Genomic DNA, 24,355 nt, shown 5'->3' with positions numbered 1-24,355 from the left:
TTGCTTCAAAGAGTTCCCTTGATCTTCCTTTTATAGGCTCCAAAATAAATCCTTTGAAGTTGGCTTAACTTTTAAGTTATGCTGACATCATTTTATACTTTTTATTTTGATATTGTTAGCATATCCTTCAAAAGAAATTTACTTCTGGAGCTTTTTTCTGAGTGTGATTCCTTCTAAATAGGGTTTTTAGTACCAGTGTTTTGAGTAATTGAGTTTGAATTAAGACTTGCTGCTTGGGAGGCTATACTAAAGATACTAATGTACAAGACCTTTCAAGGTATCTTCCCTAAGAGAATATGTCCAACTTGAATCTCCTAGAGACATCAGACTTGTGCACACAAAGGATAGCTATGACCAAGGTGCTACATATCAACTTTAAAGCATGATTGTGCTTTTGAGTGTTTTTCTAGCTGAACTACTTATAATATTTCTAAGTACATAACAAATTAAAACTAAAATACTTAAGCAAAATTGTTATTACCCTTTATGAACACTCTTCTATGATAAAACACATGGAACTAAGGATTTGCCGTTATTAAAACATTCATTTATGGCATGGATTCAACATGTTTTAATGCTCTCAATTGTTAATAAAAATATTGTAAATATAAAATAACCATCTTCATTTTAAACACTTTAAAATAAGAAAAATAAATAAAATCAAACAATGTAAAATAATTTAAATATAATTAAATAATCTAAAAAAATATTTAACACTACTTAAAATATAAGACAAAAAAGGAAAAAGAAAGAGAATAAAAAATAAAACACGTATATCAATAAATTTTCTCCTATTTGATAGAAAAAAAAATAAGAGAGAAAAGAAATCAAATAGTAGAATTCACTTCCATTTTAGAGTGAAAGGTAAAACAAAAAATATCTTAAATAACTTAAAACAAAAATACTATAATTTATTATAACAAGTATTTTTTTTATTTTGAAATATTCATGTCTTTTTATTTATACATTTCTTTTCTTTCTTTCCACCTTTTATACAACCAAACAATTTAAAAAAATTATTTTACTTTTTTTTTCCTTTCACTTTCTCTCCTTTATCCTTCCTAAACCAAACAAAACATTAACTTCCACTCTTTTTTATTTAGAACATGAATTTCCACCCGTAAATTATAGCTTTAAATAATGAGAAAAATTATAATAAGGTTTCACGTTCATATTTTTTTTCCGGTCAAAAACTTTTAAAGACATCAATGAAATGAAATATAACTTAATTGGTCAGGAAAAAAAAAAGGCGAGTTGTTGTAAATCCTTAAATACTGAAAATAGAAAAATAAACATAAATGATGCTATTTTAAACTAATTTTATTAGATAAATTAATTAAAGTATTATCTAATCGTAAAATAATAGTAAAAATATTTAAATACGTTAAAAGGGTTGTTCTTATGTATTACCCAAAAAAAAAAAAGAATAATACCAAAAAAAGGGTTGTTCTTATTATAACATGAAAGACGTGGCAAGATTATCCGAATGCGACATCGATGTATTTATTATTGCAATAACGGAGAGTGAAGCCGTCATCCGATAGACACAATAGGTGTAGTCAGAGTAAGAGGAGTGGCATCATTGATTCGCGAAGATAAGGGATGTTTGGGTTAATCGGAAGAAAGTCCAATTTATTGGGAGGATCGGGGACGAGAAGGTGGTTATGCTTGGGTGCCGCAGCCGCAACAAACACTCCTCATGGTGGGGCCATGGAGGAGCTGCTTGCGCAGCTCCAATCTCATGTTCGAAAGGTTTTGGCTGGTGGAGGAGCCGAGGCAGTGAAGAGGAACAGGAGCAGGAACAAGTTTCTTCCCCGTGAGAGAATCGATCGCCTTCTCGATCCTGGTTCTTCCTTCCTCGAGCTTTCACAGGTTCTTTTTCTTTTTATCGTTGAACAAATATATTGAATAATTATCGCTTAATTAAATGTTATTATGGACTGATGAATTACACTGTCATTATAGTTTTTTTACACTTTCAACCAGATATTTAATGGTTTTAGAAATTGAAATACTATTTTTATGATTTTAAAATTAAATTGACTCATGTTTGTTTCGGGCAATTTCCTTTTTGACTCATCTTTGGTCTTTACTAGTGATTAAGTTCTGACGCATACTTAGCTCTTCAAAATAAGTGTTATGTTACTTATTTCTAATATAGTGTTAATTATTATTTTTTATATATATATCTATAATCTATAACATATATAATTAAAGAGGATAGTTTGATTTGGTGTATATATTTTTTTATTATAATTTTATCTTTAAATTTTTTAAATAATAAAAAATAGTATTGAATATTAATCATCTTTATAAAAATAAGACTCAGATCTCAACATCTATAAATTTAAAGATCAAACATAATACCAATTGATTTAATAAATATTAATAATTTTTAAATATTTTTTAAAATAAAATATAGAGACACGTAGTGTTTAGACTCCATTAGTCCCTTATGATATTCTTTACTGAGTAGATATTATGTTGCATCATTTCAAACAAAATAAAGATAAAGTAAATTTTTGTAAAATTGTTATTCTTATTCATCCATTTATTAGTTTTTCTTAATGTGTAAAAATGATACTTATTATAGGATGGAAGGATCAGTATTAGTTTTTTTCAATAATGATTATCTGTTATTTTTTTCCCCTCTTTTTCTATGTAGTCACTTCGCCCATCACATTCTTAAAGATCATTTTTCTAATTTATTTGGGTTTGTAGGAAGCTGGTTAGTTAAACATAGTAGACATGTCATGTGATTGGAATTAAAAGGTTAAGGACTTGAGGCTAGGAAATGGGTGAGAATTATGAGGTATGGGTTTGTGGGTTTGGCTAGGAAAGATTTTAACTTTTGGGTGATAAAGCTTGCAGGACATGACTTGTATGAAGACCCCTTGCCTTCTGGTGGGGTTGTTACTGGGATAGGTCCCGTGCATGGGCGACTCTGTATGTTTGTGGCTAATGATCCCACTGTCAAGGGAGGGACTTATTATCCCATTACTGTTAAGAAGCACCTCAGGGCACAGGAGATTGCTGCTCAGTGCAAATTGCCCTGTCTATATCTTGTTGACAGTGGAGGTGCTTTTCTTCCCAAGCAAGCTGAGGTGTTTCCAGACAGAGAAAACTTTGGTAGAATATTCTACAATCAGGCTGTAATGTCTTCCCAAGGAATTCCTCAAATTGCATTGGTATTGGGCTCTTGCACTGCTGGTGGCGCTTATATTCCTGCTATGGCTGATGAAAGTGTGATGGTCAAGGGAAATGGAACCATTTTTTTAGCAGGGCCACCTCTTGTTAAGGTCAGCTCTAGCTACTCTGGTGCCACAAAATACTGTGTGATAAACTCTGGCTATTTTTTTTTTTTTAACTTTTAAAACCTGTACCTGTGTTTGCGTTAATGTAGTTTCTAACAAAAAGTGACCTTAAATGTATTTATAGGCTGCCACTGGAGAAGAAGTCTCAGCAGAGGATTTGGGAGGTGCTACGGTGCACTGCAAGACATCAGGAGTTTCTGATTATTTTGCTCAAGGTATTTGCTGTGGATACTTTCTCTCTTGCACATCCAAGTGTATAGAAAACGTGATAACTAATGAAATCAACTTGGTTCCTGATAGTGACATTGTTCATGTTTTGTTTCTTGTAGATGAACTTCATGGACTTGCGCTTGGGAGGAATATAATTAAGAATTTGCACATGGCTGGGAAAGATGTCTTGGCAAATGAATTGCAAAATATAAATTATGAATATAAAGAGCCACTGTATGATGTCAATGAACTTCGTTCTATTGCTCCCACTGATCTTAAGCAACAGTTTGATATCCGATCAGTTATTGATCGCATTGTTGATGGAAGTGAATTTGATGAATTCAAGAAATTGTATGGCACTGTGAGGACATATCCACTTTACTTTCAATCTGTTTAAACATAATCAGATAGTCTTAATATGTATGGGTTGCCATGGAACGACTACTTTTTTCTGGGTGCCTGTACCCTTGGTGATTTGTCACACATTTATTGGTTGTTGATTTCACAATAAATATTTGGAGTCTACCAAGTATATGCAACAGCCAATAAAAGTTATACAACTCATCAATATACTGGCAACCTTGAAGAAAAGCACAGTTGCAATGCCCTATCTGTATATTATAGCCTTATTCTAAATCTTGGCAGACACTTGTAACTGGATTTGCAAGAATTTTCGGACAGCCTGTTGGAATTATTGGAAACAATGGGATTTTATTTAATGAATCTGCACTGAAAGGGGCCCATTTCATTGAATTATGTACTCAACGTAACATTCCCTTGGTCTTCCTTCAGAACATCACTGGATTCATGGTATGAAATTGTTATTTCTTTAGTTAATCACTTACTCTGATTACTATGCTTTGTGTCGTTATATTCTGAATTCTGAGTAGATTGATTACTTTTTCCTTCAGAACATCAGTGGATTCATGGTACGAATTATGTCATTAGATTCATTTTACTAATTACTTATTGAAATATCTAAAATGCTCCATATTTTTACATAAATGAGCTGTATGATTGATAAGCAATTAGGCATTAAAGTCAGGTGGGTTTGAGAATCATCAATTGAAATTCAATAGATATTTAATAATGTGTAGATTTAGGAAATGCAGATGGATCAGTGACACTGTAAAGACTGAGTAAAGTCAGGTGAGTTTGAGAATCGTCAATTGAAATTCAACAGAAATATAATGATTAGGAAATACGGATGGATCAGTGACTCCGTAAGACCAAGTAAATGCACATAAGATCTCAAAGTTCATCCATCTTCTTACGGTGTGGGTGTCAAATTCTTCATGTCTGTCATCCATCTTCTTTTGTCATAATTATATTTATTGTTGTCTAGAAAATGGAAAATTATAAGATGCTGAAGGAAAGCATTTACTATTAACTTGTCATTCTTTTTTTCCAAACCGATACTTGTTAAGCCTAGATATTGAATATCCTTTCTCTAAACAATTGAGTTATGAAACTGTGATACTTGTCTACTCTCTAGGTTGGCTCAAGATCTGAGGCGAATGGCATAGCTAAGTCTGGTGCAAAAATGGTGATGGCTGTTTCTTGTGCAAAGGTTTGTGGGTTCCAGCCACCAACTTACAAGTTATAACATATCTTTATTCTTTAGCTGTATAGAGTGGGGGTTGATGTGTTTCATCTTTACAATTGTACTTGTATTGCCTTTTCTCTGTACCTTGTGAGGTGGGAGGGGGATTAGGTCAATTCCCAGAGAAGACTATAGAATATGATGTTTTTAACTTTTAAGTATGTTTATAAAGGTGAATCTCGAAGCATGAGATATTTTTAAAGGGAAAACTAACTTTTCTACAAATAAAATAAATACGTGCAGGTACCAAAAGTCACTATAATTGTTGGAGGAAGCTTCGGTGCAGGAAACTATGCAATGTGTGGTCGTGCCTATAGTCCCAATTTCATGTTCCTTTGGCCTAATGCTAGAATATCTGTGATGGGTGGGGCTCAGGTAGTATATCTCTCATGAGTCTGCTTGGTTCTTGTTCTGTGCTTTGTGATACATCATTATATATCATGCTTCCTCCATTCTAAATCACCCTGGACATGAAAGAATTGATTGATCATTACTTGATGTTCATCTTGTTTGTGGGGTTCTAATTATATTCCTCTGGACTGTGGTCAAATCACTCAGGCTGCTGGTGTGCTGGCCCAAATAGAGAAAGGCAATAAGAAAAGACAAGGAATTCAGGTAGAATATGATTGAGGAATTTTATTTTCCCTTGTTGATAACATATTCATGGTTTTCTCATCTGTCTTTGCTTGTATACTTGTAATGCAGTGGAGCAAGGAAGAAGAAGAGAAGTTCAAAGCGGAAGTAGTTGAGGCATATGAGAGAGAAGCAAATCCTTATTACTCAACAGCGAGGCTTTGGGATGATGGAATCATTGACCCAGCTGATACAAGAAGAGTCATTGGTCTATGCATATCTGCTTCCTTGAACCGTGCCATTGAAAACACAAAATATGGTGTATTTAGAATGTAATTTCAAATTTCATTCTGCCCAAAAAGTTGCAGCTTCCTAGAGTTTTTAGTCTCAGTGCTGTTATTAAGAATGAAAAAAAAAAAGTGTGGGTGAATTGGTGAAGGGCAGTATAACGATACGAAAGGGAACAAGCGGAGTGGTGCGCCATGCATGTGTAATAAAAATGTCTCTGCACGTTGCTTTGGATTCACAACAAAAATCTTGCATGCGGATGGATTCGTTCTAAAGCAAACTCACTGTTTGTAAGAATTGGTCCAATATACATTATAGGAGGAGCGCATCTTGTCCGTGTGCATTGTACGAGTATTATAATATTTTAAAATTTAAATAAAAACAATTGTTAGTTTGAAATTAATTCTTTTCAAAGCGATTAAAGTGAGTTTTTATTTTACCTCTTTTAATAAAGGTTTATTTATATTTATGAATTGGACACATGATGTATTTAAAGACTTAACTATCTATTAACTCTGTCAGGTTTTATTAGTAAAATAATATTCTATTTGTCCTATAATTATCAACATTTTAGCATTTAAAAAATGTTTAAAAAAAATATGTTTTCTCCCTTTTCAACTTAATATTTATTAATTTTTTTCTAAATTTATCTCTTCATAAATTATTTAACTACTATAATTAAAGTAATGCACTTATTGAAAGTGAGTTATTTTAATAAATTATATAAAAAAAACGTTACATTTATTCTTATATTTAATTTGTGTAGAAACTAAGCTATATTCATTGTTGGACCAAGTAGATATATTATTATTAACAATAAGAATTTTATTACACTAAATAAGAATAAATTAATTAAAAATATATTTTTTACTATGAAAAAATGTAAAATTAAATATTTAAATTATATATTCTTGATTAATTTTTTAAAAAATTTTAAGATTAACCTTATATTATAATAATTATTAAATTCATTTTGTGTAACAAAAAAAATATTATTCGAGCCATGTCTTTATAAAATTATTTTTAATGTAATTCTTTTTAAGTGATACTGGAGGGCTTGGGCCCTAAATGAAAACTTACATCCTTAATCTTCATGGGAGAGATACTCCTTACTCAACAGCGAGGCTTTGGGATGATGGAATCATTGATCCAGCTGATACAAGAAGAGTCATTGGTCTATGCATCTCTGCTTCCTTGAAGCTTGCCATTGAAAACACAAAATATGGTGTATTTAGAATGTGAATTTTAAGTTTTTTTTTTCTTCCCTGAAAGTTGTAACGACCTAGAGTTATTTTTGTTTTTGAGTAGAAGTTATAATAACATGATAAAATTAAAATTTAAGATTTTGTATATACTACTCATACTTTACCACCACTCAGTTGGCCTTTTACCACTCAACTGGCCTTTGTGATTTGCGACCTAAAGTTTGATGTATTTGTGTTGTTATTAAAAAAGAAAAATAAATAAAATAAAGAGGTGGCAAAGAAAGAGGTATTATATACATTTTTACAACAATAAAAATAAGGAGCACAAACAAAACACTCTTTTCTAATATTTAAAATTTATTTTAAACTAAAAAAATTATGATATAGATTCATTAAATAGTACATATATGGTTTCCAAAATTGTCATTTCTAATAAATTTTGACTAATAAAATACTTTCAAAATAATGTAAATGAAAACGAGATCCTAACATTTCTCAAAATTTGGATTCACGTCAAAATCTTGCATTCCTGTGTATGCAATCAAACCCATTGGATGCATAAGAATTGGATAATTATACATGTGAGGAATAATAGTAACATTTCTTCTAACAATTTTTTTTTTATCTTTTGGAATGAAATGATATTCACATGATTTGAACATAGAACTCTATTTAATATATGATAAGAAAAACTTATTAAATGGAACATTAGACTTACTATAATTTATTATTTTTAATAAGTTGTTTAGCTAATAATAAAGAAAAATTTAGAAAAATGTTAAAAAGAGTGTCACTAATATCTATCAAATAAATATATATTTCATGCTCTTCTATCTTTTTCTTTTACCAATTATTATAACGAGAACATGTTAGTAACGCGCTTTTTGTACTCTTTTATACATATTTTATTATTATTAGTTGAAAATTATTTGAAATTATAAAAAAGATGTAAGTTTCATTTCTCATTTAACAACTTCACTTATGATTTTGGAGTTTCTAATAAATTTTTATATATAGTAATAGTGTGTTAAATAGAATATGTCGTCAATGTTCATTATAAGTTTCTTTGGATAAATTTTCTAGGAACACTTTCAGAAGAGAAAAAATAAATAAATAAATAATTTTTTTATAAACTAAAATTAACTTATTCATTATTTTAAAATCATTAAAAATTATTATGTAAAATAAGGTCATAATTAATTTAGTTGGTAACAAATTAAAGAAGACAATGCCACAACCTTTTATTTATTTATTTATTTTTCTTTAAAAAATCTTAAATGATATTATTTTGTTTTTCATCCTAAAAAGACAAATGTCATAAATTATATTATATCTAGAAAAAATACAATATCATTTTGGCCTCTTATTTAGGAGCCATGTAGGATGGTTTCTTTTAGTATTTTAAGAGAATTAATAATTCTATTATGGCATCAAGGGAAGATAATCTTAACAGTTAACACTTATAATATTATAAAAGGTAACATACCATTGATAGCAGAAGCGCCTGTGGCCTAATGGATAAGGCGCCTGACTTCTAATCAGGCGATTGTGGGTTCGAGTCCCACCGGGCGTGTTAGGTTTTTGGTGTTATTTCTTGTTTTTGGATTAATTACCCTTTGGTCCGGCGATTGTGGGTTCGAGTCCCACCGGGCGTGTTAGGTTTATGGTGTTATTTCTTGTTTTTGGATTAATTACCCTTTGGTCCTCCACATGAATTTTTTTTTTATTTTATTGAAATGAAAAGGTGAAAATTGAATTAGTAAAAGTAAACCAACAAGTCAAGTTAGTTTTTGGTACATATGTATTTATTTTACATTAATCTCCACATACACATACACACACACATATATATATATATATATATATATATATATATATATATATATATATGTATGTATGTGTGAGGAGAATTATAATAATATCGGTGTAATTTTTACCAAGTATTATACCGTTTAATAATTTTATATTAAATTTGAATTTTATAAATCTAACCGTTAGATTGAAAGTTCTTTGCTCTTAGATTATATATACAAAATTTTATATTCATCTAAGATGATTTGATACTCCATTTTTATAAAACAAAATTGACATAATATATCCATTTCAAAATATACTAAAATATAAACATTTTGATTACCTTCAAGTTATTTAATTTTAACAAAATTTAATATACACATATAAAGTGATATGAACTTTCAATCTAATGGTTGAATTTACAAAATTCACAATTAATATAAAGTTATTGAGCGGTGTAATACTTAATAAAAGTTACACTAGTGTTATTATAACCCTTATATATATATATATATATATATATATATATATATATATACTTATGTAAAAAATTAAACCTAATATTAAAATATTTACAAAAACTCATGCAGTCTTATCCAAATCGATCAACTAAGTTAGACTCTGTTAATATATATGAATGTAATATAAAAATTTGGTGTAGTTAAAACATAAAATTAAAAAGATTAAAATTGATGCATTTTGTAGTTAGTGCCTAAGAACTAATGTACTACTCATTAAAAAAAAATACTATCATAATGGTCACTTTCATATTATCACTAAGTAAAATAATATTTATAATTAATTAATAAATTATTTTATAATATTTTGTCGAAGAATATTTTAAAAGCATTAATTAAAAATATTAAATAGATCTAAAATTTTCAATCACCAATCATAAAAATATTACAATGAGAAAAAGAACAGTTGTTTGAGATCTTTGCTCACACATTAAATTTTCTTAGTGAAACATCCCTTCATGTGTTAAGGGTAGAGCTAGGAATAGAAGTTGACATGTTTGCTTAGGCCCACCTCACATAAACTCACAATTTAAATGGTTTGCCCACATTTAAATGGGTTAAAGAAATTTAGGTCCTCATCTGCACCACGTAGCTTGCGGCCGTGCAGGCCTATCTGCGATTGCAAGACAAAAAATCAAAAAAGAAAAATCAAAAGAAAAAAAAATCATTGTCCATATTAAAAATATCCAAATTTATATCTCACGCATTGATTTAATTTAATTTTTTTAATGAATTAATTAATCTCTATACATAAATATGTCTATGTGTAAGAATATTTTTAGAAATTTTTAAAATAGAAAATTTGTAGAAGTTTTAATTTTTTTTATCTAATTCATTTTTTATTTATCATATATTTTATAAATTTAATTTTAAAATTTTTAAAATAAATTATCAATTATAAAAAAAAAATTTATGTCAAAATATAAGTTATTTATCATAAATTTAAAATATTATTTATATATTTAAAATTTTTTATTTATATAAATTTTAAATATAATTGATATATTCAAATAAAATATTTATTTGAAGGTTAAATATGATTTTATCAATGAAAAATGAACAAATTTTGATATTGATACTTGTAAAAAAAAATTCTTTATTTTTCATCCATTTAAAATTTAAACGGATGTTTTTAGTCTTAATTATGTGTAATCATTTTTAATTACTTATTTGTTAATTAAAAGGTCAAGTGATCATCTCATATGTTACCCATAATTATTAATAAAATTATGTTAGTATGCTACAACTCTAAAAAAAATTATAAGTCATTAAAATAAATATTATTTACATACGTTAAAATCATCCTTATGAACTAAAACTTATGATTTTATATTTTAGAAGGATGAATGTAACGATCCATTTTGATCCCTACACTTAACGACTTATAACTAGAAACAATAAAACAACTAATAGCTTAGAGTTCTAAGTCTATTGATAACTGAATATCTATTATATCTCATTCATGTGAAAGTGAAACAACTATACAATCATATATGATATAAATACAGTAATTCACTAAAAGTAAACTATATAACCTAAGTTGTAAGTCAAGCAACTTCTATACAAAGTACTACATTGTAGTATCATCCAAAAATATAAACAACCTTGTCATCTTCTTGATACCCAACTCAACAACAACACCTTGTACTTGTACCTATTCCTACTTTACTCTCATACCATGTAGGATCATCACAATCCAAACTATATGAAAAACATGCAAAAGTAAATTAGTTTAAAGTGACAACATATAAACAACACAAAACATCAGCACATCTTCCCTACACCTTCAACAGTTTCAACACATAGCATTACAACACAGCCAACATATATAAATATGAACAACTCAGTCTACTGTAAAACAATATTAACTTGAACATCATTACATCAACATCTCAAAATTTTTTTATCACAACAACATAATATATATTGCACAACAACTACATGTGTCATCACGCATTTCAACTAGGAGAACTCCAACAACACAAGACTACCAAACCAACACAAGATGATCTTTTTAACTTGCTAAATCAAAAACAAATTGGATATTAATCCACAATACAAAAATTTGGTTTCTCAGATGTCGCCACTTAAATAAATAAGTTTAATACTACTGTCAGGGTAAAACAACTGGGTATAGGTCTACCACGGTTAGCTAGTTTAACTAAGCCTCCTATATGATTAGCCCCTCAACTACTCCCAAATACTATGCCTTTTCGATACTCGGTTAGGAGTTAAATTCCCAACTTCGTAATTTATTCAATTGATCACTTTATAGATGTGTGTCTCAAATTTGCTCGCACAAAGTACCAACTAAGGTCCTAGAGGAGACTCAACTGTCCTCTTTAAGAGTCAACTTCCCAAGAAGGATTTTTAACAAAATTAGACTCTCGAAGTACCATAACACAATATTCACATAATGGGATATGCAACTTTAAAACAACCTCTCCTCTAGTTATAAGTTGGTCAACGCAACTCAACAACACCATATCTGAATGCTTAAAGCATTCTTAGCATATATCATCTTAGCAACTTAATAACATCATGCAAATTCATCACATCTACACAACTCACAATATGCATCGTACATCTTCAACACAACTACATAGTTATATGCTATACAATTCAACTCCACTTTCATCTAACATGCATAAACATCAAGAACAACTCATCAGCTCAAGAAAGTTCCTTCCCTACAAAATATTAAAATCCTCAAAATCAGACTCAATTCCTGCATACAACTCATTATATATCATCTACAAATCAAAATTTTAAGAAAAGGAACATGCAACACCAACTCATAAACCAATGCATAAAATCTTTCTTCCTTCATCAAGAACACCAAAAACTCAAATTTTAACATGCAACCCACTCCGAAATCAATCCACACATCTACGAATCTCCAAGATTCTAACAACTTTTAGCTCTTAATCAAATTAACAACTGAACAAACCCATTAAGTAAGAATTCTAGCTTCCCTTACCTCAGAATGTAATGAAATCAGGGAAGGACTCTAAGGTAGAAGAAGAGGAAGACGAGCTCCATACTCTCTAGCAACACAAGGACTCAACACTAAGGACATGAACCAACACTCCCCACTGATCTCACGGGTTTGGGGAGCCTAGAAGAAGAAGAAGTTAGAATTCATAGCTTTCCTCTCTAGGGTTTTCTCTCTCTCTAATTTCTTAGAACGAAACTTATGAGGCTCTATTCTAAATAAAAACCTTATATACTCCTCCATTTAAGGTCTAACTACACCTTTGCCTAGAGAAACCCCCAAAATTACTTAAAATCATAAGAAATCTTCAGATTCTAGAGTTCCTCAACACAAAATAACATTCTAAGACTCATAGTGTTACAATGAAAATTAAGAAAATTTATTTTATAAGGGTCAAAACCAAAATTTGCACATTTTACAAGGATCAAATTTTTTTTATAAGGACTAAAAAAATGTTTACAAATTTTAGAAGAATGAATAACAAAAAAAAGATTATAGGAACCAAAATCAAAACTCACTCATTTTATAGGAAATTAAAAACATATTTAAGCCTTATATATATATATAATTTAGACTTAAACATATTTTTAGTCTCAATAAAATGAGCTACTTTTGATTTTAGTTCCATATATTTTTCTTTATTTTTCATCACTCTAAAATTGAAATTGTTGTTTTTAGTCCTCACTATAATATGATCTTTTTAACTACTTTTGACTTTATCATATGGTCAAGTAATAATCCATATTGACACCCAAAATTATATTTGATATATTATGTTCGTATTTGCACTCATAATTCTTTTTTATAAATTCTTAAAACAAATGTTTCAAGGACCAAAAACATATTCAAACCTATAATTCATTATAAAATTTTAATTATATATAATGTACATTTAGTCGTAAATTGTAAAATAATAATGTTACTCCACCAAAATTAAGTGGTCTCAAAGTGTTATTCACACTTAGACAAGTTCTTTTTAATATCATTACTAAGACAATGTTATGTTACCATACACATCCATAAACCAACATATAACACTTGAGTGTTCTTTTCATTTCATAAAAGTTGACACGAATAATAACAAAAATATTTGTTGACACTTAGTCAAATTCTATTTTAAAAAATATTTAGTGTTTATATATATATATATATATATATATATATATATATATTATCCTTGAAATATACCATTTCTTTAGTTTCCGTCCTTGTACAAATATATATTTTTTTAAATGGTAGTAATTTTTTGTCGATATTGTAATGCTCTGACATGTCACTACACTCGATATAGAATAGTTACTACACAATGGAAATACTAATTGTATTCAACTATCCCGGGATTATCATGCAATAGTTTCCGATCATTCATGCAATTAAATACACATGTAGGACAAAAAACATAAAAAAGTTCCTACATATATGACTAAAAACATAAAGTCCTTTATGAGGTTGTATATAAACCCTGTACATATATATATAATCTACATAAATTACAAAATTGTATACAAAATATCGTTAATCTAGTTTAACGTCTATGCAACAATCATGATACATCAGAGTAGCATCACCAAAAATTAGGTCACATGACCCTTCAGTTGCTAACCAAACTATCTTGCTAATTTAGTCCTACTTTCATACCAAGTATGATCATTGTAGTTCCAATCACAAGGAAAATAAAGGGTAAGTTTGTGAAAGAATCAATATAAGATTACAACAATATACTATAGACAATGTAATCAACATTCAATGCGCTGATAAAAAAAATTCAATGCAACACAATTTAGCAACTTTCAGCTTGTCAATAATATCACATAAACAATGCAGTAACTTACATCATAAACACCTTTAAACAACTAATGTGTTATTATGCATATCAACTATGAATATCTCTTACAATAAATATGAGTAGTCTAAGTGATTAGACCCTATCAAACCACAACATCTGACCTATTACAACCAGGTCAAGTATAGATAGCGCTAGGTCTTTGAGAGTGTCAAGTAAACAACTTAAACTAATTTATTAGGTTTTTCCACTTAAACTAGGAAATTCTAGCACTACTTTTAAAGTAGAATAACTTGGGTGTGAGTTTATCACAACCTTAACAAGCATATCTAAGCCTTACATGGGATTAACTCATTGACTACCCTTTAAATACTATACATATTTCCAATAATTAGTTAGGGGTTTTACCCCTTAACTTTATACTTTACTCGTTGGTTACTTTATACACATATGGCACGATCTAACCTCATACGATTTCCACATAAAATTTAGAGGAAACAACTTAAAACGAACTATCCATCCAAAAACTAGCTTACTTATTGAAGAACTCTCAACTTGGGTTATCCTAGCATCATAACTTATATCCACACAATGAAAAATTTTAATTTTATAAAACAATTATACTTTCCTCTAGTTTTCTCAAGTATATAGAATTGTAGATGCAACTATGACTATACCAAATGGAACTATCTTTCCCGTTTGTCCTATGAATTTGGCATTCAACTGTGAATTCATTGGTCTTGCAATGTACTTTGGACTCATGGGTGAGGGTCAACCTATTGGACACTATGATGATATGTGGGTTGGCTGGTGTGTGAAGGTATTATTTCACAAACTTATGTTCAATTTAGTTGACATTATTTTTACAACAAAGATAGCAACCCATTTGTGAACCTTAAGAAGGAGTATAAAGGACTTTTTTTTGGCAAGAAGAGTTGATCCCATTTTTGCACTCTATTTCTCTTCCAAAGGATTGCACAACTGTTAAACAATGCTACATTGAACTCTCCAAGCAAGCTAAGGCCATGCTTGGCAAGGTTGATGAGTATTTCAACAAGCTTGCAGATGCCATGGTCATGTGGATTGAAGTTTGGGACAAACTAAACTCATTTGGAGCATAATTTGATGCATTGCCCAATGATCCTACAACATATATTATTGGTCTTGATCTATGCAACTCAAGGGATATAAATTATTAGGAAGAAAAAATAGCCTATAACTATCTTTTCTTCTTCTTCTTTTCATAGAACAATAAAACTTGAGTGACTTTTATACAAGTTGACCAATAACATTGAAATTAAGCTTTACTAAATTAAGGATTCATTTAAAAAAGCTTATTTACAAATTTTTTGGACTAATCATATGACATAAACATTTATGTAAATATTTAGGAGAACTTATGAAAATAACTTATAATGTCTCTCTATAAGCTTCTTTTAACTTATTTCAATAAACTCTTCATAATAGATTATAAAAATAGTTTACTTAAAAACAATTTCATGGAATTTTCTCATTCAATAATCTTCGTATTCTAAATTCTTAAACCTAGAGAGACACAAGCATTAAGATAAAAAAAATCACAAGAAAGCATGAATCAAAAAAATTATATTCTTAGATTAATCAAAATATGACAAATGATCTTTATTATCTTCATCTAAATTCACATGATACCTTATGAACACAACAATAATTTTTATTAATGACCAAATAATATAAGGCATTAAGAAAAGAGATGATTACTCAATCTCTTGAAGAAACTTGCATTTAAAATAAAATGATGCAATTATTGAGGATTCTCAAAAATTCATATATAGCTAATAATATAAATAGAAAGATAGTGTAGAAAAAAAATGTAAATAAAAAATGTAAATAAAAAAGATGAATAAAAGAAATAATTTTGTCAAAATTTTAAAGAAACTAAAATTAAAAAAAAAATATATAAAGTTTTAGAGAGACGGAAAACTTAATTAACCCTAGTATTGATTAATGTTTTGTTTTAGTTACGACCATACTCAAGAGCTAATTTCATTGCATTTGCTGCAAGATCAAGAGAAAAAAAAATCATTTTATTGATTATATGGGGATTAACCATCGTTGGGCTATTTCAATTTATTTAGTGATTTTAGGTTTAAAATTTTCATATTATGTTTGCCCTTTCGCTAATACTATGTGTTTTGTATTTTAAAAGAAGTGGAGAATCATGTCTGATTCACTTCTTAATATCAATAATCAATATCTATATATAAAAGTGAAAAAATGTTTATTTTCCACATTTTAAAAACATTTGTATCATTTATTTATTTTGATAACAACATACTTCTTTTAAAAATATAGATCAATTTAATAATTTTATTTTATTAATTTAAAAAAATTATTAATTTATCAAAAATGATTTTTTTAATAAATCGTAATTTTACTGCAGCTTTGTAACTTCTATACACAATATTCACAAGACACAAAATACCTTTATTTTGTTAATAATAGATTAAAACAAATCTTTTCCTCACTCGTTTTTTTCTCCATTTTTAATATGATGAATTCATCCTTTAAATAAAAACTTTCATTACTTAACTATATATTACATTCTCCATTAAGTATGTGTACATGACACAATTATATAAAATAATAATAAAATTTACACATATAAAAAAAATTAAAAATAAGATTTACACAATTAATTTAATACGTATAAAAATATATTAAATATTAAAAATAAAGAAATTAATAATCATTGTTTAATTTTAATTATACTCCGATGAAAGTTGGTAATAATCCTTAAGATATACCACAATCATTTCTCATCAAACATCATTACTAAAGACTTACATGTTAGAATTTAGTAGAAGTGCATAATCATGTAATTATTATTAACACACCACACACACATATATATAATAAAATAAAATAAAATGTGAAAATATTTAGATTACAATCGAAGATGATTGTTGACATAAAATCGAATACAATACAATGTTGACTGAAACTAGAGTTGTTGTGGGTAGTGGCAGAAATTGGTGTGCATCGATCCATCCACGTGCTTTTATTGCAGAGTCTGAGGTTTCTTTTGATGTGCGTGCGGTCCCATTCTTTGTGTTTGTCTTCTCTTCTCTCTTTTTTCTCTCTCTTCAATGGCTTCCTTTTCTCTCACCTCTTCCTCTCCCCTTCTCAACAAACCCATCTTCCCTTCTTCCCATTCCCTTCTTCACCCTCTCCCCTCCCATTTGCGCATGCCCCACACCCCTCTCCACCTTCAAACCCCACTTCTCATGCCCAAGATTCGCTCCTTGCGTCACGAAACTAGAGGTATTTTTTCATTTTTTTTTACTTATTTTATTCCTTTTAGGAACCTTAAATGGGCTCAGATCGGGGCCAAGATCGTGTTTGTGTTATAGCTTTATAGGGAACATTCAGTGTTCCATGATTTCGTCGTACGTGTGTGTTTGAGAACAAGAGGGTTTATTGCTGATGTGTAACCGATCAGTTGGTATTGTTACCACGTTGCTATTCTTTTCGTTTTCCACTTTAAAGAATGCTGAATGCTAATTTGTAATAATGGATCGAAATTAGGTATTATATGATGCTATGAGGGAACCATGATTGTTTTTGTTCCTCTCATTTCTGGCTAGACTTTATGAGGTTTCGTGTGGGATGATATAGGTGGTGTTTGATGAAATGTGCAAATCTCAATGTGCTGCATATTGGATCTTGGAATAGCTCTAAAGAATTTTAGAGAGGCTGTTGGGTAGTAGTGTAGTACCAACGGAGGTTATGAAGAAATTTGTTGATACGAGGGTGGCTTGGATTTCAGTGATAATGCTTTTCTTGCTGTGGAGTTCTGGGTGGTAATTGACGGATTGTGTGCCCTGACTTTTGTTTTTTTTGGTGTCTATGTTGGTAACTTTTAAGAGATTTTGCTTTTTTTTTTTTAAATGTATTTTTCATTTTCCACTTAAAGGGTTCTGTTTGACCCTTAAATCTCATACTTTTTAGCATTTTCCAACTTGGGCTTTTCGTAGGGTGTGTAAAATGTCACCATGTGATTTTAGCTTTTGGAGTGACTGAAAAAAACAATATTAGGCGTTATATTTTAGTACTCATTTCAAATTTGAAGAAATGAACTCAAACAATGTATGTGAAAGTGTTGAAATGGTCATACTGGATCTGCTTAAAAATAAGAATCTAGTTCTCCTTTCCTATTCTCTTTTTTAGAAAATTGTATCCACAGTGGAATGGATATGTGAAACACGTCCAAACTACTGACAAAATATAAATTGCAGTTGGAATAGATTCATTCTTAATTGTGGTTAAGTTTTGCAGAACTTTTTCCTTTTAAATCATTTGTCCCCAAAATAACATGCAGAGGCAGGGAAGGACAGGCACGTAAAATATAGTTTATTGCCTATATCTTGCTTCAACCTGACAATCCAGCATACAGGACCTGTCATGATGACGTATTTGTGTAATTACAGATCAGAAGCATTATAAACCTAAGTATCCTTTTGATCTTTTATCCTTGTTTATTTAAATTTCAAGGAAATTATGTAGCCTAGTTGATATTTCATCATTGTGTTCATTCCTAGTTTGAATTGCTAGCATTATTGTAATAGTTTTTTTCCTCTTGTTTTTTAGGACTGAGGCTAATTTGATCATTTAAATTGTCATAATTGTTTTCTCATCTGAAGAGCTTGGAAAGTTCTTTCGTCCCCACGCCCTTCCACTTCTTTTGGCTATTATATCAATAGGATTGGATGCTTGGGCTACCTGATGTTATTGTTGTATATTCAAATATATTTAAATTGTTTCCTTTTCAGACTTGCTAGTTTGTTTGAAATTAAATCATGAAAATGTCCCCTCTGCCTCAAAAGAAAAAGACGAGAGTCAACCATGTAGAAGAAGTCTGAAACAAGTGTTTTTTAATGAGTAGAAAATTTTCCCTCTCTATGTAACCACGTTCCTGACAAAGGAGGGAATTAATGTTGAAATATTTCACTGTGATTTAAGGCTCATGTTTTTTTGTTTGTTTGTTTCAATTTTGTCATTTATGGGATGTTAGTGTGTATTGTGGCTTGAATCAAAAGATGGTCTTCTAATTATGTGAAGTTGTTATTTAGCAGCTGCACCAGTTACCAAAGACCTGTGGGAAAATTCGATTCTGAAAAGTGAAACCCCAGTTCTTGTCATATTCTATGCAAATTGGTGTGGCCCATGCAGGATGGTTCACCGGATAATAGACGAAATTGCAACAGAGTATGCTGGGAAACTCAAATGCTTTATACTCAACACAGACACTGACATGCAAGTTGCTGAAGACTATGACATTAAGGCTGTACCTGTGGTATTAATGTTTAAAAATGGCCAGAAATGCGATTCCGTGATCGGTACCATGCCAAAGGAGTTTTATGTGGCTGCGATTGATAGGGTGCTCAAATCATAATCAGGGATAAGTGCTGGCAAAATCTCAGCAAAGGAGATAAACTCTTGCCCCTGCATGACCCTTTCATTTTCAATTAAATTTTCTGTTACCTTGTCAGACTAAACTTTGCTGAGTTCTTCTGTACATATTTTGTGTACGTTTTTTTCCCCATAATAGATGTGGCCTTGTGACACTGCTTTCTTAATGAAGGGTCCACTTCCAATCTCAATAATTTCCTTAGAAAAGCCTTGTTAAGCTACAGAGAATATCATAGTTGAGATTTGACTGTTCCTTTGGCATTTGATTTGAATACCTGCTTTTCTGAAACTAGAGGATTTGATTACCTTCATTGTGACTATTGTCCGTTCTCACCCTAGTGCGTTTGACTAAAGTAATAACATATATATTCATATTAGCCTGTTTAAAAGTAGCTTTTGTGTATATAAAATTTAGTTACAAATACAAAACGTTATACTTCTGTTTGATTATAATATGCATTTTAGCTCTTTTTTTTTGTTGGTTTTTAATATTTATTCGTGATGGTTGGTGTAAAAAAAAATTATTTATTCGTGATGGTGTCAAAAAAAGATATATTTATTCGTGATTGAAGCGTCATTTAACTAATTAAATGAACACTACAATTGGTCTATTTGTAGGGGTTTTGGATTGTCTGATTAAAAATTTAGGTTTTAACTTTGCCCTTTGGGTACTTTTATTTTGTGTTACAAATATCTATTGACCACTTGTTCTTGAGCATTCTTCAACCTTCCGTGAATAATATATTATCAACTGCCTTGACCGGTAGCTAGAGATCTTGGTTATATTCGTACTTCATCTACTACATCAATTTTCGTACTACTTTGGCAGCGGATTATGTCAAATTACACCATAGAGATATAATTTTTTTTTTATAAAGTAAATATACAAATATTATATTATTATTATTATTATTATTATTATTATTATTTTAAACATTATAGTTGATTTATTCAAAATATTCTAATATATGATACTTTACTTATTTTTTAAAATTTTTTGTTAAAATTCTATTAACTTTTGTTATAAAAAAATTTTATCACTAAAATATTATTTACACTAACATCTCTTCATAGATGTAAATATTACACTATCCTCCCTTTTTGTGTTAAAATAAACATTTCTTTCCCTTAACAACAATAAATGTTACACTTTAATCATTTATTTCTTGAGTTACATATTTAATTATTATTTAAAAAATTATTATAAATTTTTAAAAATTATTTACAAACTGGCAACAAAATTTGTGACAATGACCGTGATGGTTTTGATGGTGATCCCTATACGTTGTCACTATTATTGTCATCATAACTATCATCATTGTCATCATGTAGTGATAATAATGACACTACTATCATTACCATCGCCATTATCATAGATATCACTGTCACCATCACTATCACTAGCAACAATAATTGCAATGACAATGGTGGTGGTGACTGTTGCGACAATGATGTTATTAATAGTTGTACAGACAATAATATTAATAATATTGTAAGAGTGTCTATAATTAAATTTTAATCTTAATTATTAATTATTTTTATCTATAATCTAAATATTATGATTTACTCATCTTATCTTTTATAATAAAATATATTTTCATTTGATATCCTCCATTTATATACACTAGATTCGTTATTCATGCGATGTCTAAGTTATTTTGGTAATCCATTTGATATGATATCTAAATTTTTTCAACCATGATAATTGTTATATAAAATGTATTAATTTTTATATTGTTTAAATTAATAAAATAATGCCTAATTAAATAAAAATAATTTTTTTCTTCTTTGCTAAAACCTCAAATACATTTTTTAAATGTTCCTCCAATTTTACTTTTTTCTTACTTTCATGAAAGAAGTCATTAGAGAACAAACGCAATGACATGATAATTCCTACATACAAAAACCAATTAAGATAAAGTAATAACACCTAATAATGAGAACATGGATAACAAAAATACAAATTTAAATTTTAACTCCTTTATACACATGGAGGAAAAATTTTACAATGAAATATTAGTCTTTTAAATGCCATCAATGTATTGTTTATTCTCATAAGGATTATAAGTATAATCATCTTCCATATGAGACATAAGATGAATTTTTCGTTAAAAATATCTTAAGATATAATTGAAGATCATTCAAATAAAATAAAACATTAAAGAACAATGCACGTATTCAAACTCGCATTGATATACAAATGACCTTAGACATAAGAAAAGGAGATTAAGATACTTTAGTGAATACTCTGAAAAATAACATGTAACACAAATACATTTGGTATTAGAAAAAAAAATACTAAGAAAGAATGACCTATATGAAAGAATATGTCATTGAATGAGAATGAAGAAGCAAATGCAAATACTTATTTTCTTGGACTTTAAATGCAATTGACTTATAATCTCAATTATATATAAATCGAATAAAAGAGAAAGAGGAGAAATTTGTAAATTTTGGTGAATTATGAAATTGTGACAATTAACATAAATGAGTAAAACAAAGAGACGTTAGCATACAAAAATTAATGAGATGCTCATAAGTTAAATATTTCTTTTATATATATTAAGATTCAAAAAACATATTAATTTTTTAATATATATATATATATATACATATATATATATATATACATAAAATATATATTTATTTTTATCCAATTTTTTTATTTTATTTTGCAAAATAATTTTTATAAGGCTTAAATATGTTTTTAGTCCCTTAAATTTAGGATAATTTTGTTTTTGGTCCCTCAAATTTAAAATTATTGTTTTTAGTCCCTATAATTTCAAAAAAAAAATTATTTTAGTCCATATATTCAAATTTTGTTAAGAAATTTATCAAATATTATTGCATAAAATCTAACTATTAATGTCCTTATTAGTAAAAATATCACATTAAATTCAATTGATATTATATAACTGTCTTAATTAGTCACTTTCAAGTATGTTATTACTGATCTAAGGGACTAAAAATAACAGTTTTAAATTTGAGGGACCAAAAATAAATTTGTCTTAAATTTGAGGGACTAAAAACATATTTAAGCCTTTTTATAATGTATAACAATTGAATTTTATAGAAATTTAATAATGGTTAGTAATTAGTAAATTGTTTTTATCCATTTTCTTATTTTATAAAAATATTTTTTTATAATATATAAGAATTAGATTTTGCGAAAATAATGATCAGTAGTTATTAAAATATTTTTATTAATTTTTTTGCTCAAACAAATTTTATATTATACAACCTAATTATTAAAGTGGAACCTAAAACGAATTTATTAATTATTAAGGTATTAATTATTTTGATATATTTATTTATTTATAATTATTTTCAATAGTAGTTTATTTTAAAATAAAATATTTATATATAAAAATATTTAGAAGAGAATTCTTGGAAGAAAGTTTTGGAAGGAATAAGTTGTTTTCTTTATATATATATATATATGTATGTATATATATATATGAGATGTTTCAACATAAATAATTCATAGTTGTCATTATCATAATTGACATCATTGTCATTGTCTCCATTGTTGTAATTACCATCACTGTCGCCAATAATAATGATAGTAATAATAGTGATGATGGTGACACATACAGTAATGGTGGTGGTTATAACAATAGTAACAATGGGTAGTGGCAGCCTTAAGGACGGTTTGGTAGGGCGACTGCCTAAGGCCTCATTGTCGAAGGGGTACCCAAAATTTATTATTTATATAATATAAAAAAGTTACATAATCAAATTATTAAAAAATTATTATAGAAAATAAAATAATTAAGAACAATTAATCAGTTTTTCACTAGTGAACAAAAATTTACCAATAATTTTCGAAAAATGATTGACAATATTAGATATAAAGAAGAAATTAGTGTGATATATTATTGACTTATTTCCCTTTTTTTTTTCTTGGTGTGAACTTCCATAACTGTTAGTTAACTTAAAATCATAAATAAGAATTGTCTTTAATTTTTTTTCCTTTGTCCCTAACTTATTTGATTTTCTTTTTATTTTTTTTAAATCATGTCTTATATTACTTTGATGAAATCTCGAAATCAAATTATGAATCCACACCTCTCAGTCATGAGCTTCTTTATAATGTGTCACCATTATTGATCCCTTTCTTTTTCTTACATAATAGTTTCTAATGGTAAGTCATAGTCTTGTACAAATGTATTGTACCTTTAGTCATTTTTTTAAATGTAATTTTGTGTTTAACTATTTGCATATTTATACTTTTAGGTTTGGAAATTGGGGTCATTATTAATATTCAAATATTTATGAAGGCATTATTTTTTCACTTAACTCATGACACCAAAACACACACGGTCGATCCTAATGGTGAGGATGACAATTACAATAGTGGTGGCGGTGACTATGGTGGTAGTGACAATGATGATTGTGGTAGCAACAACGATAAAGACAATGGTGGTGATGGCGGTAACTAAGACAGTGGTGGCGATGACAATGACACTAGTGGCAACAATGTTTGTAGCAATGGTAGTGGTGATGATGTGGAAGTAGTGATGGTTGTAGTGATGAATATTATATAATGATGACAGTACGAGATAACTTTGGTTATTACTTTTTAATCTCAATTGTCTATTTTAATCTAATAGTTATTATC

At 28.7% G+C, this 24,355-nt stretch overlaps 3 protein-coding genes and 1 non-coding gene across 6 annotated transcripts; all 4 read left to right on the top strand.

Moving 5' to 3' along the window:
* The first annotated feature begins 1,513 nt into the window (after positions 1-1,513).
* MCCB (3-methylcrotonyl-CoA carboxylase) lies at positions 1,514-6,391 on the top strand. Of its 2 annotated transcripts, none has more exons than XM_020350657.3 (9): positions 1,514-1,872; positions 2,865-3,299; positions 3,439-3,529; positions 3,644-3,885; positions 4,170-4,334; positions 5,020-5,094; positions 5,371-5,502; positions 5,686-5,742; positions 5,833-6,391. In XM_020350657.3, exons 1-9 carry the CDS (start codon positions 1,603-1,605, stop codon positions 6,034-6,036), a joined length of 1,671 nt encoding a protein of 556 aa, XP_020206246.1. In that variant the 5' UTR covers positions 1,514-1,602; the 3' UTR covers positions 6,037-6,391. The 2 variants fall into 2 exon arrangements, with proteins under 2 accessions (XP_020206246.1, XP_082927248.1); XM_083071122.1 differs by having other exon boundaries at positions 1,732-1,872; positions 2,872-3,299.
* Positions 6,392-8,693: 2,302 nt separating this feature from the next.
* Positions 8,694-8,766, top strand: TRNAR-UCU (transfer RNA arginine (anticodon UCU)). The gene has a single exon. It is a non-coding gene; the product is annotated as a tRNA-Arg (tRNA).
* A 6,184-nt stretch (positions 8,767-14,950) lies between these two features.
* LOC109791360 (putative UDP-arabinopyranose mutase 2) lies at positions 14,951-15,404 on the top strand. The gene is made up of 2 exons (XM_020350654.1): positions 14,951-15,103; positions 15,255-15,404. Exons 1-2 carry the CDS (start codon positions 14,951-14,953, stop codon positions 15,402-15,404), a joined length of 303 nt encoding a protein of 100 aa, XP_020206243.1.
* Positions 15,405-17,293: 1,889 nt separating this feature from the next.
* On the top strand, positions 17,294-20,006 carry LOC109791361 (thioredoxin M3, chloroplastic). Of its 2 annotated transcripts, none has more exons than XM_020350656.3 (2): positions 17,294-17,586; positions 19,395-20,006. In XM_020350656.3, the coding sequence occupies exons 1-2, from the start codon at positions 17,412-17,414 to the stop codon at positions 19,715-19,717; spliced, it is 498 nt and encodes a 165-aa protein (XP_020206245.1). In that variant the 5' UTR covers positions 17,294-17,411; the 3' UTR covers positions 19,718-20,006. The 2 variants fall into 2 exon arrangements, with proteins under 2 accessions (XP_020206245.1, XP_020206244.1); XM_020350655.2 differs by having other exon boundaries at positions 17,303-17,586; positions 19,398-20,006.
* Positions 20,007-24,355: the final 4,349 nt, after the last annotated feature.

This window comes from Cajanus cajan, chromosome 3 (assembly GCF_000230855.2).
Source record: "Cajanus cajan strain Asha chromosome 3, NIPB_CcT2T_4, whole genome shotgun sequence".
Lineage (NCBI taxonomy): Eukaryota > Viridiplantae > Streptophyta > Magnoliopsida > Fabales > Fabaceae > Cajanus > Cajanus cajan.
Note: the sequence above shows the minus strand (reverse complement) of the source record. Positions and strands in the feature narration are given on the sequence as shown.